Genomic DNA, 18,926 nt, shown 5'->3' with positions numbered 1-18,926 from the left:
ATGAACAAGTTTCTCAGCAAACTGCCGGAAATGCAAGGTCGCTTTAAAGTTCCATTTGATTAAGTATATTTGAATATCGGGTACCTGTTGATACCTACGTATGATGTCATAATCAATGTTTTTTACAATGGGAATGGGACAATGTCCTTTTTATTTCTATTTAGTCTGATAATCTGTAATCTAATATAAATCTTAATAATAATAATCTTATTGAAAACTATAATCTCTAAAAACCTATTACTTACACATTTTTTTAAATTCCATAACCCCTTATATAAACGCTCAAGAGTAAAGTACAGACAGTACGTACTACGAATTAGAAATTGAATTGAATAAATAATGCGTTCAATAATCCAATTGGCCTGATTTACATTAAGCTATACGCGGAATTTCCATTTCACGCGCAAACATTACGTTCCTAACAACGTGGATACCGTTGACCCGAGATTATACGCCGGAATCCGTCGATTTCACCGGGAATTGATATTCGAAGGCTTCAATGAATTTCAGATGTGACTAAATGTGGGGAAATGCGACGTTTTGTTTTTTTTATTTGGTTGGATTTACATAACGTACATACATAACCGAATAGATTCTGAAAAGATCGGATTGTGATCTTTCCGCGGAACCGTCGACAGTAGACATACTTTCTAAGGCTTGTCCTGTCTTCGTTCGTTCTCATCAATCCAATCACGGGCCAAGATAGATAAAAAGGTTTTTAAAGAACTGCAGCTTCTGGATATCAATTACCTTCTAGACGTAAATTCGGAAAACATACATACATACATATATATAATCACGTCTATATCCCTTGCGGGGTAGACAGAGCCAACAGCCTTGAAAAGACTGATAAGCCTCGTTCAGCTATTTGGCTTTAAGATAGAATTGAGACTCAAACAGTCATAGGTTGCTAGCCGAAAGACGCCTTAAGAGAAAGCCTTAAAAGACGAATAACAAGTTTATAAGCATATCCCTTAGTCGCCTTATACGACATCCATGGGAAAGAGATGGAGTGGTCCTATTATTTTTTCTATTAGTGCCAGGAACCACACGGCAAAAACGGTAATCACGTCTATACCCCTCATGTTTATAGATGTGAAATATCAATGGATGCAATGACTGCAATTTGGCATTCCGCTTGGAGTGGAATTTCTTCGAAATCGCCGCCAAAATCGAAGTAAGATACTTATTACAATATCTTAAAAATCACCAAATCACCCCCGGAATAAACCAAAGGTACCTCTCGTCTGGGGGTAAGTATATCATTAATTATGGTGTATAGGGAACATGTTCAAAACAGACAGTCATTGTGCATAATGATTGCAGCATGTGCTTAGTTACCATTTGCCCTTAATTTCTTGACCTGGTTAACTTAATGTAGCAGTATAAAATAGCAAAAATATGTCATTAGATAGACTTAGGTTATATAAGTACTTTTTTATCTTTCGGAGGCAGATCTTGTCTTTTTACTAGATTAAGTAGCTAAACTATGATAACAGCATCACTTAAATGCCAGAAGGCAGCATTGTAAGTTTTTTCACAGACTAACCTGTGTTGGTAGAAAGTTGTTAGCTAAACATTCAGTTTAGCTTCTTATTAAAAAAGAAAGTCGTAAAAATATTAAATCTTAAACGTACTTATTTCTTTTCAATAAAATTGAAACCCGTAAGGAATAGTAAGTAACCTCCATGGGTTGAAATAAAAATATAAACTAAATTACCTACCTACTGTTGATATTCTTTATGAGATACACATATACATTTCGCATATCTGCCTGGCCGCAAGGGATTATCCGGTTAGGTAGAACAAAGGGTGTAGGTATGTTGTCAAAAGGAGTATTATACCTATATTGCTACTGACACGTACAAACAAATAACAAATCGACAACAAAGGTGTCCCTTGAAGACTCATTTGAATGTAGAGGTATAAAATCCTTAAAGAAAAACATTTTTAAAATAATGGAATAAAATTTGTAACGTTAAAAGAAGCTAAGACAGATCTCAATTCCATTATTTATCATACAGATCTTCGAGTCTCTCAGAGACCGTGTCGGTTCTGTCTACCACGTCGAGTGATAAAAACGTGATAAGTATGTTTGCTTGTAGAAATAGAGAGAGGCGAAGGATGAATATGATTAAGCCTATTGCCATTACTGATACTAGTCGTTAGAAGGAAAACTGGTACCATAGCCTAGCAAGCATCTAGCCCCGCACAACAGGAGGGTGAAAAATGAATTGCCGACCATCTGATAGGGATATTGGAAAGGAAATATTTGTCACAGTAAATAAAAAAAAAAATTAAATTTAACTAAAAGTGATTAAAATAGTTCATGATAAAACTGGTTTGATTTAAATTATTTAAACCGTCTTGCCTCATTTCATTCTGCAATTAGCATTTTATTGAATGTAAAACCGGCAGAAATCTCCATACCATACGCCGTGCTTTCCATGTCATGCTGCATGCTACAAAGGAAAATATTTTTAAAGAATGCTGACAGGTTGGCTTGAATGCATCAAACATGCGATTATTAGATATTGCCTTTGTTTACCTGTGATTGTGAAGAAAAATATGTTTAACCCTCTAGTAAAAGAAACTCAGTTTCTTTAGGTACGTCAATGTTTTAAATTCCCTAGGTAGGTGGGTTGAATATGGAGAACTAATTTATTATATGTAGGTACAAAAGCAAGATATTTTTTATTATTACAAATGTTTTTTTTTTGTGTTGTTTGAGTATTTTATTTTTAAAAAATGAAATTCAAAATACTACGTATAATAAAACGGTAAAAATATTTTGTCTGTAGGTACATTTAATATTTAGACTGAAACGGATAGAGAATTTTTTTTTACATTTTTGTGTGTCTGTCTGTATCTGACTGTATGATTAAGATTCAACTCGAAATTTACGCGGATGAAGTCACGGGCAACAACTAGTCTATAAATAAATATTTCATGGCCAATGCATACAAAGGTACAACTCTTCACAATAACGCAGCCTTAGGGCTTCTACTCGTACGAGTTTACAGCATTATACTTCAGACCTAACTCCCGTACGTGATCCCTAAAGCGCTTACATCATCATAGACGCATTTAATAACCACCAAACAGTGTCGTTAAAACGCCTTCATTAATATGCATCGCGTGCCCGTAAACTTGTTGGTGGGTTGATCTCGCCTATCAATCATGAATAGCAAGTCCAAATTGGATTTGGGCCAAACAAATCCTCGGCATTCGGATATCATCGACTTTGTCAAAGTTATCAACAATACACCCGACTTCAGAACTTTGATGTCTATGTTGAATACTAACTTAGTTATGTTTATTCCGGTTTAAGCCAGCTCGCGATTTTCCATATAGTCATTTCGACACACGCGGACAGTTTTTCTTAGCGAAAGCTCTTATTAGTACTGCTAACTATACCTACATATGTAGTATAAACCTATTTGTGATAAATTAACACATACGCATTTGGATTATAAGTTCGGAATTTGGGATGAGTGAGACTGGGAATAAATCTTTATCATGTCATAGGTAGGTACGTACAAAAACAAAAATATAATACTATTCTTCTGTCTAAGTATAACAATTATATTATCAAGAATGAATTACTTAACTATAAAATACAGGGGCCATATTATTTATTTATTTATTATTATTAAACTTAGATATTTTTACATTACATACATTTAACTGCTACAGTGTAACAAAAACCATAATCTGTAGGTTTGAACGTACACTGGCACTCATCGTTGAACATCCATAAGATGTAGGTAGTTTTACAAATGCAATGCTACGCATCGCACCCAGTAAAACACAATACCCTCGTTGTGTTTTACCATGTGGCCCACTGTATATTCCTTTCAATAAAGCTAAGCGTCGATTGGTATGTGGCTATTGTTTACTAATAAATAAATAATGATAAGAGCCATAAGCTAACACAGTTCAATAGAGGAAAATCATCCATTCATCCATGCATTGTTCATCCACATTGTTGGCACTTGCAACCAATTGGGCTTACAGGCTGAGGCTTCTAACCTTGATATATCTTCTGTTCTCTCTTCAGTTCTTAAAGAGCCTTAATAAGGCATACACCATATCTAAATTCGAGAATATCCCCACAGTTCAGCTTTTATAAAGACTAACTATTTCATTTATTACCTAGACTCTTGATTGTTGCTTAGTAAACTACGACTTAGGCTGTGGCACGACTTGAGCAACCTTACCCTATGTATAAGAGTGAAAGAGAAGGAAGTATTATGTCGTCTCTAACACACATGCCACCATGATGGATTTTGGACAGCACTTCATGATGGAAGGTACAGTGAGCGTGCGTGTCTGAGAGCCAATAAGCCGGAGGGTAGCAAATCACTACTAAAAGAAAGAAAAATCTTTACTTGTAACAACTATGTAGGTACACTCCATATGAACAAGCTTAGAACTTACTTTGAAGCTAGCTAAGTCTGTGTGATTTGTCCGTTATAATTTTATATTTATTTAATGTAGAGCTGTTAAAGAAAAACGACAGGGCATGGAACCCGGGACCCTAGAGTTCCAGGCAAAACAATAAATCCCTATACCTATTACCATCATTTCTGCAATTCGTCAATTTTGTGGGTATTTATTTATGAATGCGAACGAGTGACGAGCCTCTGTAATCATCTGCCGTTTTTTTATGCGCCTCTAACGTACTTATGTAGGCACGTATGGAGAGGTTCGTATTTTACAAAGAGTAAAAAGCAGCCTTAATTTGATTCGTTAGCGTTTCGACTCAGTTATCCTGACGTGCGATCCTTTTAGTTTCGGGAACGTGAGTCGGATTCCAGAATAATTTGAACAGTCATGTTCGCTACGTAGGCCTGCAAAGAATGTGTTGCCTGGTTAAATAAAATAACTACCTATGTCCTTTAGTTTGTTTTTCGCCAGAATACAGGTCTTTGGCCAATTAAAGTATGTATAGATAACCTTATTCTAATAGGTAAATATTAGTTACCAAAGTGGCAGGTCCCCGCAAATTCATCCACTTAAAAACGTAGCCTATGATTGACTTTGGGTCTGCTACGTCACAAGTTTCATAAGGATCAGATTAAGGAAAAGCGGATATGAAACGTAAAAAAAAACTAACCTACTTAATCTAGGATCATGGTCAAAAGACGTAACCCGGACTCGTCTCCAAAGAGGTGAGGATTTAAGTGGGATTAACGCCAGGAGGAAGAAAACGTCTAGATATGGGACTTGTAGCATAATAGCATCTTGTTTTTACAATTTTTTTTTTTTTGTTTTTTTTTTTTGGATTTTTTTCTCCAAAGAATATTAACTCCATTTTAGGGTACGTTGGTTTCTTCATTAACCTTCCGTACCGCAATATGTAACGACTTAACGCCACCTACTAGGGGTGGTCTTTAATTCGTAGCTTTTTGTAGGTGTTGTTGCTAATTTCGTCGTGTTTTTGTAGATGGCGTTTAATTGGTCACTTTTTGTATTTGGCGCTAAATTCACGCAGGCGAAGCTGCGGGTAAAAGCTAGTGATACTGTAAATGCGGAAATGAGTTTATTGATTTGTTACCTCTTCATGGGCTATCTAGTGAACCAATCTTCTTAAAATATGACGTATACAGATATAATCCCATTAAAAAACATTCTGTTAAAAAACTATTTTAGTCTCGATGGAGCTGCTTATTTATGTCTAAAAGGTAATAAAATCTTAACATAGTCTAAGATTCTACGACTACCAAGGTACTTCTGCAATTTCTTTATAAGTACTTTATTAATTAAACTAATAGAATAAATCAAATTAATAAAAAATATTGAAATCAGTTAAAAAAATACCATGCCATCTGTGAATAAAAAAATTGTGTCTAAATTCGACACTTACAAAACGAAGTGTAAAAAAAATGTTTGATTGCCAAAATGAAGAAAAAAGATAAGGACTAAAACAACCAAATAGTACAAGTTGTAAGATTCAATTCATTCTCATATCTGTGGTTAATTCATGGTTCATAGCAAACAAAACATACGGTATATGTGACGTCGTGCTTTTATAGCATTTTGTTACAAGCATTTTGGACTCGCCCAAATAATAGGATATGGTACTTCGTTATACATCTCAGGTAAGTTTTTAATATTGCGATTATTTCACCAATGATTTCGCTCTGATACTAAATTACTAAATAAAACACCAAAAAGAAATCTCTTCCACCTCCTTTTAACTTCGCCGTAGTTGGTTAATTATAAGTCATAAGGCTATTGTGATTTCTGAACGTAAATGTATTACTGAATTCTGAGCGGAACGCTGTTGGCGTTTTTGGCATTTAAATAATCCTTCCAAATTACGTTGTTAACTGAATGGACTTTCCTTCCTTTCTTTTGTACTAATTTGACAATTCATTTAAAGCAATTTTAAAATAGGAACATAATAATCGGATGAATACCAAATGGCATCGCGTGAAAATGACAGTCGTTCTGTGTATGAACCGTAAAGAAAGCAATTTTAATGACAAATTAAATGTGTTTAGCTAAACATAATAATTTCATTAAATGGAAAACGTTTCCAAAAAACGAAGTGGGGGAAAGATAACCTTGTAAAACAGATGCGGGACGCTATTATTACGACCCAAAACAAAACCTATCAGATGTTCATGATGTGCCAGTGATAACATTATTTGTGTTTCTATAAAAGGTGTTTGTATTTTGTAAAAATGACGGACAATAAAGCTGTCGTCATGGCGCCTACAAACGGTTTGCTGGACAAGTCTAAGGAACTCCAAAAGGAGATCCTTATGGAGAAGCTGAGGTCCAAAACATCACAGTTTAAAAATTTGACTGAAACTTCTAAAGCAGTGAGAATGGCTTTACTGGTAATGTACCCATTTGCATTAATATTTCTTTACATAATTTGTGTGAGTATCTAGAAGAGTTTTATTTAATATTACTGACTTTTTAGGATAAAAGATGGGCAGTTGACAGTGCAGACAGGATGACCCTTCAAAAATGCCTGGACAGCCTACAGCACTGCATCAAAGTTGGCTCGCTACAGAGCCTCATAGAGAGGCTTGAATGCTTGGCACGCCAGCTGGGGTTTGTTTTTTAATTAATTCTGAAATATACAGTGTAAGGGATCATGCTCCTTATCAACTTAAAATTTATACATACATATGGTCACGTTTATATCCCTAGCGGGGTAGACAGAGCCAACAGTCTTGAAAAGACTGAATGGCCACGTTCAGCTATTTGGCTTAATGATAGAATTGAGATTCAAATAGTGACAGGTTGCTAGCCCATCGCCTAAAAGAGGAATCCCAAGTTTATAAGCCTATCCCTTAGTCGCCTTTTACGACATCCATGGGAAAGAGATGGAGTGGTCCTATTCTTTTTTGTAATGGTGCCGGGAACCACACGGCAATTAAAATTTATAATTTGTGATGATTTCAGACTCAAGTTTGTGGTGGGCACAACTGGTGTTAATCTGTTCATATCATCAGATATGTTTTATTTGGAAATACTGGTGGAGTCTTCAGGATCAGTAAAAGATGTTAAGATCCATCATGAGGGCAGGGTGAGACTACTTCACATTTTTTATTGAATTTGAAATTGTAGCATTTACAAAAAAGAAAGTTCATTTGATTGTAAAAACATCATAGCTATTAACAATTAAAATTACTGAATACCCACTGAGGCAGAAGGCAGACACAGCAGTGCGCTCGCCTTCTACAAGCCCAATGGTTTTGCTGCACCACATCCACTTCTGTCTGAAAGCAGACAGAAGGGAGCGGCGCCCCACACATGAAGGCAGAGGGAGAGACCTGCTTAAGAGGGGCATTGGTTAAAAACAAATAATACCCTGTCAATCAGGGAGTTATTTGCTGTCACCAGGGTGCACCTTACCTTATCCCTTGTCAACCCAATGTTGTTACTGGAATTATTTTGAATTAAGCAACAGAAGGGCACTCCAGGAGGTTTCCCGCACTAAGTGACCCATCTTTAGTGAAGCCTGACATTTGAAGCTATTCTGTTTGACTGTCAATCATTCAAATGTTTTATGTTACATGATATGCTTCAAATTTCATTGTAATTGTTGTTTCATAATTGTTACATGTTTAGTCTGTGAATGATATACATTATTGGTGTTATATATCTAAATTTACAAATATCCATACAAATTATTCCAGATTGAACAACAAAGTTGTGAGGAGCTGGTATCTTGTATATCACGTGGAGACTTTGCAGACTTCACAGCACAGTTGGAAGGCCTTACTGCTGTTTACCAACTGAATGCTGAAAAGAAAGTAAGTGGAAGTAAAAAAATTCAATCATTAATAATTAATACATTTGTGTTAAAAAGATTTGTAAGATAATATTTGTATATTGTTTGTAACACCACATTGTATGAAAAAGAACAACATACATTAAAGTCATATACAAAGGTGCAGGGTTATCCCTATCACTGATCTGATAACTAATCAAAAGTTTAAAATTCAAAAGGACTATTTTGTAAATCTGGAGCTTCAAAAGGAGATTTACAAAATGATTATCATTTTGTAAATCTCCTTTCGAATTTTGATATTTTGATTTATGAATTTTTGGTAAAGATACCTTTACCTGGAACGGAAATTTTATCCTGCAATCTAGATAGCTGAAAATCAATTGATGTTGTTTGACTCTGTGAAAAACGAGAAATGAACTTTTCTTAATCAATTTCAGTTTGTGAAGGATTTCCTCAATGTACCTGAAGCATTATTTGGAGATATAACTGTGATTAAGCTTTCATAAGATATCTCGAATCTGCAATTAGACTATTTTTGTATATGTCTTTCAGGTTAAATGCAAGGCTTTTAGTGCTCTGCAGAGCCTAGAAGAAGATTTATGCACCATGCGGCAGTTGCAAACCTTCATCAAAGACCCATGGGCACAGGTCCACAAAAGTCCAATAGGATTTCTACAAAAACGAAGAGGAGGTATGACTTTTATTACTTTTATAAATTCATGTTATTCATAAGACTGCAATTTGTAATATTAAAGTGTTCAATGTGTCAATGTTGTTGTTGGGTATGTTGAAAGGGGAAGGCCTTTATCAAATTCGGAATGTACTGGCAAAAGATCAGTGTGTAACAAAGATTTTCCTAAATTCATTGTATTTTATTTTTCATTTTTATTGTGTGCAGTTATTACTTTTTTTTTTAAATTAGATTTAGTCCATTAATTCAGTTGAACAATTTTAGGTCATGCAATGCGACTTACATACTTTGTGTCTCCGTATGAACTGTTGGATAAAGAAAAAGGACTTCAACCACTCACAGCAGAGCTCCTGACCATTGGCAAACCAACAGTGTCCAGTGGTCTAGCTTCACTGGTCGCTCCATCTCACACCCCTATTGGCCACTCAGCAACAGTGCTTTTAGAGGGATCTACTGCCAACAAATTGCAACTGTCACCAATTATATCAGGTGGCCAGAGACCAGGGAAAGGGTAAGTGCAGTTTTAATGATAATTGCTATCCACAAGAAAAGAAATAAGTACAGAGCGGGAGATCTTTTGAAATTTTGATGCAGCTTGATTTGGCTGTCACTTTTAGCATGATACTATTTATTGGCTCATGCCTATAAGTTATAAAGATGTGATATTTGTGTGTTTTGTTCTATACATGCCTCCTACGACGTGTACAGAAAGAAATAAGAGTGATCACACCAATCTCCTGCAATTTGTAATGGAAAAGTTTAGTTATTCTTATCACAGACTTATGTACTTATACTTATCACAGACTTACAATCCCGTTACAAATTACAATTTTTTGATTAGCTCTCATCTGTGAATCCATCTTATATTATAAAATCGGTCACACGAATATAACCTGGAATAATACAATAAGTTTTTTTGTCCAAAACATCCGAGAGCGAAGCCCCAGGGCGTAACTAGTCAAGGTTATGGTTGATTGAAGGTATTAAAATTTAATGATGGTTATAGGAACGGCCCAGTATACGCTCAGTTGCTGGTGCCGCAGAACAGCGCGATGTTGCCGGCCTGCTTCACGCTCAAGCTGTCTCAGCCGACGCCGCTTTGCGCCGGACTCGCCAAGCTAATACATGCAACTACTGAGGTGAGGACATCTGTTGTACTTATTTGCAAAACAAAAGCTTTTGAAAATGTTAATTGAACAAGGGACATGCTTTTATATATTTGGGATTCTTCTATAAGGCAATAGGTCTCTATCTCTGAATCTGAATTTCATCATAAACTAACCGGTATGTAACCTAATGATATAAGAAGTTCTAACATCTGTGTTTGAATAGAAATATAAATAATTATATAGACAAGCAGTGTCCGCGAACATTCAAAAGCAGAATGGGTGGGTCTTGGATAGACTTCACTTACTAAGGTGGGATGGATAACAAACAAAATAATTTTCCATATTGATTTTAAAATATTGATATGTTTTCTAAAACCAGATAGTCCTACCTTTCTAGCTTTCCCACCACCAGCTTAGATACACTGTAATATTTTTCTTATGTGCAATAAAGAAAATTTAATTTGTTCATTTATACACCTTAAAATTAATTTTACATTCTTTTAGGTGGAAGTCGCTGGTGATTGGGCAAACGCTAAACCCATGCTGGGTTTAGTGGCACAGCAAGCCTATAACAAGCTTACTCCTGGGAAAAATGTGGAGCTAAATTTGAATAAAGGATTATTTGTTGTGAGTATACAATTCTTTAATAAATAATTTAAAAAGTAAGATTATTGTTAGCATCCTGAGACTATACAAGAATGTTAATAACATGACAATATAAGAACTTTCCTTCTTCCAAACTCTAGAAAGAACCAGAATCAAATTATGACTATATAATGCCAGGGGGGAAGGTCAGACAATTACAGAAGAGCAATCCAAGCAACTCTATCTCTGAGCTTTATGATCTAAGAACTTTATTAGCTTATTGTTATTATGATATATTTTCCTGACCACAGTTCTTTAAAAAACCATATTAAGTGATCTTGAACGAATTTTTAAATTTGGAACCACAGAGCCTGCCAGACCAGACCCAGTGCTACTTTTTCTGCGAGCGGCGCGGTCTTGAAGGTTGCGTGGTGCACAGCATCCCGTTCACGCACCCGTCGCACGTGCCGCCGCTGCTGGCGTGTCTTCGGCAGCAGGCTCTCTTCACCGACTTGCTCAGCAGCTGCGTGCGACATCACAACAAACAAGGTGCGTTCCACATTTAAATTTAAAATGTTTTCGATTTACATGTTTATACCATGCCAGATTGTTACTTCCAGCGAGAAGTGCTGAGTGCGACATCAAACAAGATGCGTTATTTATTTGAATTTCGAACACAGCCTGCCATTGCCTGACGCAATGCTTCTAAGCACGCGCTCTAAGATGTAACATCTGCATTCAAACTTAGAACACAGCTAGTTACAAGCTTAGTGCTCCGTTCATGTACGTCGCACGTGCCGGCGCTGTGTCTGGGGGGCAGCAGGCGCTCCTGCTTAGTAGCTGCGTGCGACAGCGAATTAACACATACGTAGCGCTTCTAAGCAGGCGCTCTTCACAATCTTCTTCATTTGAATTTAGAACACGGCTCGTCACAAACGCAGTGCTCCATTCATACATATCCATTACTAATCAAAATATTTTACTGATAAACTGTCTTATTATTAATCTCTCAGAAATAAACTTTCAGTGGCGACATTATGTAACATAGGTTACCTTAATTTAATTATGGAGCTAAATCTTGGATAAAAGTGTTATAGTGTTTAACATTTTTTTAATTGATATATCCCACAGCGGTGGACCTAGAAAGTGTGCTGATGTTCGAAGTGAGCGCACTCTCCTGGCAACACATATCCATCTCTCTGGAGCATCCTCTAGAAGAGAGCATGGCCACCGTGGAACTGGACCTGTCGGACCCGGCCGCGCCCCGGGCCGCACTGCACACGCTCAACTGCCAGTCCAGGGAACATGTGGACGAGTACATCACTAGGGTACTGCAGAAGAGTCACTCTATACCTATAACGCTGCGGTTAGTATATCTTCTGTTCCACCACCACCCCAATGGTTCTACCAACCTTATGGTTATACGAGCCGAGTCGAAGGAGAAGTGCGCTGCTCTCGCGTTTGCTCTCTAACACTGAAACTCTTTAGTGTCTCTTAGTTCTGTATGGGGTAAGTGTATCTGTATATGCTGGTTTGATCTCAATCTGACTGATAGTAAGCAAGTGTGGAATTGAATCTGTCAGCACTGCAAACAAATTGTCAGGCCTGATGACACGTGGACAGGCACAACACTAGGGTACTGCAGAAGGGCCACTCCGTAACGATCACATTGTAGTGAATATTTATTATTGTTTTGTTTGATAGTGTTTGTTAAACTCATCTACTTAATGGTAAGAAACTTTGCAGGATAGCTTAACCCATATTAAGTAATGGAAAAAGCTGCACTAGATTATTCAATGTTATTGTTTAGTCGTCATCTATGGGAAAGAGATGGACTGGTCCTAGTCCACACTTATAAATATCCAATTCTTATTCCCGTATGATAACAAACATGTTTTAAAATGTCAGATCGCTGGTCAAGATATGGGAGCGCGAGGCGGCCACGAAGCAGATGAACGGCGGCTACTCGGCGTTAGAGTCGAATTTTAGCTGCGGCCTGGGGGGCATGGAGCCCGGCGCGGACCTCAAACCTGAGCCCGCCGGACACGTGACCGGCCGCGGCCACTACCCCTCCAACGGCAACCACAGAGGTCACTCCACAATATTCTATTCATACTGTCTTCTTCTTTCATTCCATCTAGGTCAGGTTGCCTTGTGACATAACGCCGGAGAGTTCATATCTAGGTTTTTTTCTTGATATTGAACCATTACGTATCTATCGCTCTAACGTTTCCTCTCGAGAGGTATTAAACCTAAATTAAGATTATCGATGCACTTTTCTGAGCCTTAAAGTTACTTATTTCGTATCGTCTAGCAAAAACACAATAACTACATCAAAATCGTTTCCTTCCTTAGGCTCGTACCTATCTGATCAGCAACACCATCTCTCAATGATGTGCCAAGACTCTTCGTCTGGCGACGTGAAACCCCAAATAATGGAAGAGCGGAAATCAAAAAAGCGGAAATCCGACACCGACGTCTGGCCCGGCCAGAAGAAAGGAAAGCCCGGCCTTAGCGACATGGCGGATTCAGAGAGCGAGAGTGACAACTCCGAATATGTCAACGAAGATGATAATACTATGAATAGCAACTCCACAAATGAAGATGTGGAAGGTAGGGAGTCGTCGGTGTCGCAGAACGAATTCGCGTCGGATCTGGAACTTTCTGGGATGGACGCCACGGATGCTATCGGAGGGCAAGACAATCGGGCTTCCTCCGACATGGACAACTCTAACGATGGAGACGTCGAAGATATGATGAGGTTTGTGTTTATATTTCATTGCTGATTCATTATTTTAGCCGCAAAAATTCTACTGCAGAAATTGTGCCTTAAACAAAATTTCCGCCTAGACTGGTCCTAGACAATTATTTTATTCAGTTTATTTTGTGTTCTTAAAAAGAAGAATAAATTGAAAAACAAGAAAGCAATTAAGAATTATTTTCTTTTGTTCCAGGAATTCTTTTCAGAAGTCTGAGCACAAAAGGCAAAAGCTTAAAAACAAAGAAGAAGTACGAAGTAGAAGTACATCCTCATTGCTATTAGATCTAACCGAAGGTAAATCGTATATGCCTTCCTCCGTCAGCATAACGCCCATCGGCTCCAACACTTCTTCTGGCGCGTCCTCGGGGTCCAACATATCATCAATGTTATGCCTGGACCGCCGCCCCGGGATCGAGATCATCCCCATCTCTTCCTCGGCGCCGGCAGCCCTGCCAAGCTCTATAACCATCACCCCTATCACTTCCTCCCAAATCAAATCTCTCGACGACCGCAACAGATCCGAAAAGAAATCCAGCAAGTCTGGTGAAGAACGCAGCAAGGAGAAAAAGAAGAAAAGGCGCAGGGACGACTCCATGGGCCCCCCGGAGAAGGTGCCTCCCAAGCAAGACCCGTTGACGAAGCCCGTCTCGGTCAGCATAAAGCCGACGGACGGGGCGCCCATGCGGCCGGCCTCGCCGACGTCGCTGCTGCGGAAGTTCAGCCCGAGCCCCACGCCCGGGCGGCCCGCGGCCAGCCCCGCCAAGGGCAAGCCGGGCGCGCTCCACGGCAGCCCGCGGCACTCGCCCGTGCAGAACAGCCCGAAGCACTTGCCCGGCTACTCGAGCCCTAAAAACCACAGCATCTCCTCGCCCAAACACAGCTCCTCGGGATCAGGAAAGCCCAGCATGTCCACTCTCAAGTCGGCGACCAGCGGCTCCCCTTCGGGAAAATCCGGTACGACCGGCTACGACCTAACAAAAAAGTTAACAAAAGACAGTTACGGCAGCAGTTCGTCGACTTCTAGAGACAAAGAAAAAAAACATTCCGGTTTATCTTTTTCTAGTTCCGGCAGGAGTAGTCCGAAGCTGAAAACACCAGTTAAACTAAAACAATTAGAGATTACTCCCGTCTCCTGTGATAGTCCGGTCACCGAGCCTTTGATATCGCCACCAAATGTGGAAGTGAACAAATCCAACGCTCCGAGTCAGGCTCGAAATCGTAAGGGTTCACTTAGCGCTGTGATAGACAAACTGAAGTCCGCTCAACACTGCGGAGCTGATGCCGAATCGAGCGGAACCAAGTCTAGCAGCTCATCAGGTAGTTCAAACAAATTTTCTGATCCAAAAAACGGTAGCGTCAAAGTTGATAGTAAGAATCAAGAATATATGGTAAAACCTAGTTCGGACGGTATGAAGATAACTATTAACAAAACAAGGACAAAAGAGTCCTCCAGTAGCAGTTCCAAACTGAATTACAGTAGCTCCAGTTCGAGTAAACAATCGTCACCTCAGCTCACCCCACCGAGTCAAGGTTCGCCTAAGACGCACACGGGTCTGAAACCTGGTGTAATAAGCGGGCCTGCCTCCAAAAAAACCCAAGCGATGCAGTCTTCAAAGTCTGCTAGTAGTGTTAGTTCTGCGTCCACGCCGCCGAAAACAAACGCGGGCCCTTCAGAATCAGGCAGTAGCAACTTGCCGAAAGTGCCTTATTCAAAATCTTCGTCCAGCAGCGCCGGGATCAATTTATCAAAATCAGCTTCGAAGACCAGTTCAGGCTCGCCAAAAAGCAGCAGTTCAGACCTTACTAAGATAATTAGAGATAGGGAGAGAGAAAAAGTTAGAACCAAACTCAATACTGAAAAATCGTCAAATATATTCTCATCAAAATCAGAAAGGCATTCGAGTCCCAGTAGTTCACGAGACGAAGTGGACGCTGATAGATTCAAAGCCGCAGCTAAAGATGCCAACTTTCTGATGGAAGGTCTGATGAAACCGCTCGATACGAGCAAATTTCAAATTCCTAAACTAAAGAACCAGAGTACGACTGACAAAAACAATCCAGTATCGCAATACGACAGTCGATCTATGGTTAATGATTTCTCGAGGACTATGGACCAAAACAAATACCCGTATGCCCATTACGATAACTCTAACGCCAGAAATGCTGACTTGCAAAAGTCATCCTATCCTTTGAACGTGCCAAAGCCATTGCTAAACATGGGCGGCATAAGCCCGAAAACCGTTCCACCTAACAAAGGGGACCAAACCGATAGGCCTTTAGAATTTACAAAAGCCATGGCAGAGAGTTTGAAAAGTGAAAGCCCACAACGCGGTAAAGATGACGCGAAAGAATACTCCGGTTCATACCCTCTGATGCCTCTAGATTTTAAAACTGATTTGATAAAGGGGTTTCCAGCGCCTAAAGGCAGTTCGGAAGATAGGAAGGGGGCAGATGCGTGTATGAAACCTCCGGCGAGTGGGTCGGTGGCCCGGAGCGGGGCTACCACTCCGCAGGAGGCTGCCGAAATGTTGTTGGATTTCTCATCGTCATCTGGCAGCAAAGTGTCGGGGATGGTGGCGGTGCGGTCCATGTACCCGCCGTCGCCGGCGCTGGGGCTGCAGCTGACGAAGAGCCCCGCCCCCTCGCCGCTGGTGGTGGCCCCCTCCCCGCACTCCAACTCCCCGGGGATCACAGACGATGAACTGATGGATGAAGCCCTCGTAGGCCCCGGGAAATGAGTGAAAATGCTAAATACACGCGCAAAATATCTCCTGACTGACTTAAGATGTAACTATCTTAAGAGAAACTTTTAATTAATATCGTCAATTAGGGAACATAATATTATTTTAGTTACTCATTTCTTAAAAATGACAATTTATACAGTATGAACTGTAAAATTTATTTTTCATTAAAATACCCTCTAATCGAATTTGGGATAAATACGAAGCGTACAGTTTACCTTTAGTAATACGATAATTCCAATTATTTATAAAATACTAAAATATTTATGTATTACGCAAAACGTTAATTAGTCATCTTGTTTGTCATTAGATGTTATTTGATCGTGTATAATGTTTTGATGACCACATGATCTGACAATTTGTGATCTATTTGTGTACACTCTGCAATCGTATTTAATAATAATGTGTCATCAAACCTTTTTCATTCAAGATGTAAGGAGGCACGGATAAAATATCATACAATGGGATTATAATCACTCAACTGCCATGTGTGTGTAAAGCATAAAATTCGTGTACAACTTTGTGTATGTAGTCCTATATTTAAGAAGAGTAGGGATAGTGAACAAAATAATTTTTCAATCACTGTAAATATAATGAAATGATAATATATGTAATTATAAATTAATTGGTAAGGAATTTATGCTTATGATTGCAAAGATTTTTTTTTGGAAATAAATGTGTTGAAAATATTCATAATATTTTTATTTACAAACAAAAAAATTGGGTACCTACCCATACAGAGTAATAAATTACAATAAGGCTTTGTACAATGGGTCTCAGAGAAAAGTAAATCAGCTACAATATATCTATACTTAGGTGGTATACTTTTCTGTGGCTCGCTTTATTTCTTACTAATAAAAGTATCTTAGAGAGCTCGGCCGATAAAACGAGTAATAAGAGTATGGATACAAATACCGCCATGGCGTGTACGGGCGTGGGTGACGTTTGAACTGCCGGCGAGTGGCGACGCGGCGTCTCGCCTTCTGTTTTTGTCTGAATTTCCTTATGATAGGCACAGGCACGAATCCAGCGGCAGTTTGCATTATTTCGTCAGGATTACTTTCCATTGCCTCGTCCCGGTTAAAATCTTCACGATCCAATATTTTGAAATCTCCATCGTCAATATTTAGCACATCTTGTATTTGTGGAAATTGTTCTTCGACAGGATCAATAGTTTCTTCGACATTAATTATTAACTCCACATTAGAATCTTCTATATTTGCTGCATCTTCCCTTGTTTTAACGTTGGTATTTGTAATTTGGTTCTTTTGTTCTGAATCGGTTTTGTTTAACAATGGTTTGTCGTCATGTTTTGCTTCCTCGCTGGTACTTTGTGACAAAGGCTGGTTGTTATCACTCGAAACTTTTTGTTTTGAAGTAGGATCAGCAAGCACACTCGCGAGCACTAACGTCATCAGCCAAATCACCCGTTTGTTCATGTTTGATGTTTACTGAAAGTCAAGGTACTTATTAATGCCACAGCAGAAATGAATCTGTCGATTACATCTCATTCCGAATTCTTATATTTTCAAGATCTGGGTCAAAGAAAGGTGGCCGTTACGAATACGGGAATCAGTTAAGTAAATATTGATACATGTACACGAACATCATTGTTCACATACTAAATGAAATTCCCAAACTGATAAAATTGAGTCTTCAATGTGTACATCAAACAAAATAAAATAACAAACAGACTTAAGGAATAGGTAGTTATCTCAATTCTAAATCCTTCTGGCGTGAGTCTCGGTTTCATCCTCATCTTTGTGGAGAGCATCCCGAGATATACCTGTATTTCTCACTGCTTATTCATATGTAAACTGTATAACGTGAACTTAACACAGTTGTAAATACTGAGTGTCACAAAAAAACAGTTTTTCTTAAATATTTGTGACAGACAAAACCGTAAACATCTGCTTATTTTATATTCCCACATTAAAGCTTACAACTACTTACATAATATCGTCTGTATGGATTGTGCAGGCACCAAACATTTGGGTGCGCGTGCGCCTGTATCGGGTTGCTCAACTTTTGCGCTTGGTTGTTCCTCCTTTGCGCTCGCGCTTGCTCCCGTCGTTCTTTCAGCTTTTTCATAGCGAACCTTGGTAGAAACGGATTTTGCGCTTCTGCTATTTCCATCATTTCAACCTCTCCCTCTGTACCATGCGATATTAAGGAATTAGTATTACTACTATCTGAAACGGGCTTTGATTGAATATGGACCGCGAATAAAAGGAGAATAAATAATGGAGGTAAATTCAACAAGATCTCCATTTTCGAAAGATTCTATTGCACCGATTCCTTCAATGGCTGATCCTGGTATAATCTCCAGTCGTGCGAAATGGTTGTTTTATAGAGGTGGTATCGCCTGGTGACACACATTGGGTGCATTTGTTTACCGAACGGTGGTGTTTTAGGAATTGTAACGGGTCATACATACGGTCGGATCCAATTATCACTCCACCGCTCATATTCATAGCCTGGTCGAGCGAGTTCTACTTCTTCAATGTTAACTAGGGCATAATTAGAAGGTAATATTTTTATTGACTCAACAAAAGAACGTCGCTAGTCTAACGTAAGGTGCGTGATCAATAAATACCTACATCATACTATACCTAATCACATTTTTGTCCCTCAAGGGTTAGATAGAGAAATCACGAAATAACTGTAATGACCCAACGATGACAAATTTTGATTTTGATTAAAATATTGACAGGTTGCTTGTTTATTGCCTAAAATAATTTCAAGGTGATTAGCCTAACCAGCACAGGATTGCACTGGTTCA

General features: G+C 38.8%; 2 protein-coding genes across 2 annotated transcripts; one reads left to right on the top strand and one right to left on the bottom strand.

Annotated features, from left to right (window-relative positions):
* The first annotated feature begins 6,425 nt into the window (after positions 1-6,425).
* On the top strand, positions 6,426-16,797 carry LOC106132116 (mediator of RNA polymerase II transcription subunit 1). Its single transcript, XM_013331445.2, has 13 exons — positions 6,426-6,851; positions 6,938-7,071; positions 7,426-7,549; positions 8,163-8,279; positions 8,810-8,948; positions 9,213-9,459; positions 9,955-10,087; positions 10,562-10,684; positions 11,011-11,191; positions 11,774-12,008; positions 12,551-12,732; positions 12,998-13,403; positions 13,597-16,797. The coding sequence occupies exons 1-13, from the start codon at positions 6,693-6,695 to the stop codon at positions 16,139-16,141; spliced, it is 4,725 nt and encodes a 1,574-aa protein (XP_013186899.1). The 5' UTR covers positions 6,426-6,692; the 3' UTR covers positions 16,142-16,797.
* A 29-nt stretch (positions 16,798-16,826) lies between these two features.
* LOC106132075 (uncharacterized) lies at positions 16,827-18,448 on the bottom strand. The gene is made up of 2 exons (XM_013331390.2): positions 18,098-18,448; positions 16,827-17,595 (listed from the first exon to the last, which is right to left on the bottom strand). The coding sequence occupies exon 2, from the start codon at positions 17,581-17,583 to the stop codon at positions 16,996-16,998; it is 588 nt and encodes a 195-aa protein (XP_013186844.1). The 5' UTR covers positions 17,584-17,595; positions 18,098-18,448; the 3' UTR covers positions 16,827-16,995.
* Between the last annotated feature and the right edge of the window lie 478 nt (positions 18,449-18,926).

The sequence above is a fragment of the Amyelois transitella genome, chromosome 13 (assembly GCF_032362555.1).
Source record: "Amyelois transitella isolate CPQ chromosome 13, ilAmyTran1.1, whole genome shotgun sequence".
NCBI classification, from domain to species: Eukaryota; Metazoa; Arthropoda; class Insecta; order Lepidoptera; family Pyralidae; genus Amyelois; species Amyelois transitella.
This window is presented reverse-complemented; position numbering and strand designations above follow the sequence as displayed.

Bases quoted from the DNA above. Each gene is read 5' to 3' on its own strand.
- LOC106132116 (XM_013331445.2), top strand. From the start codon at position 6,693: ATGACGGACAATAAAGCTGTCGTCATGGCGCCTACAAACGGTTTGCTG. The intron at 7,550-8,162 runs GTGAGACTACTT...AAATTATTCCAG, and splicing joins AGATCCATCATGAGGGCAGG to ATTGAACAACAAAGTTGTGA. The intron at 12,733-12,997 runs GTCACTCCACAA...TTCCTTCCTTAG, and splicing joins CTCCAACGGCAACCACAGAG to GCTCGTACCTATCTGATCAG.
- LOC106132075 (XM_013331390.2), bottom strand. From the start codon at position 17,583: ATGAACAAACGGGTGATTTGGCTGATGACGTTAGTGCTCGCGAGTGTG.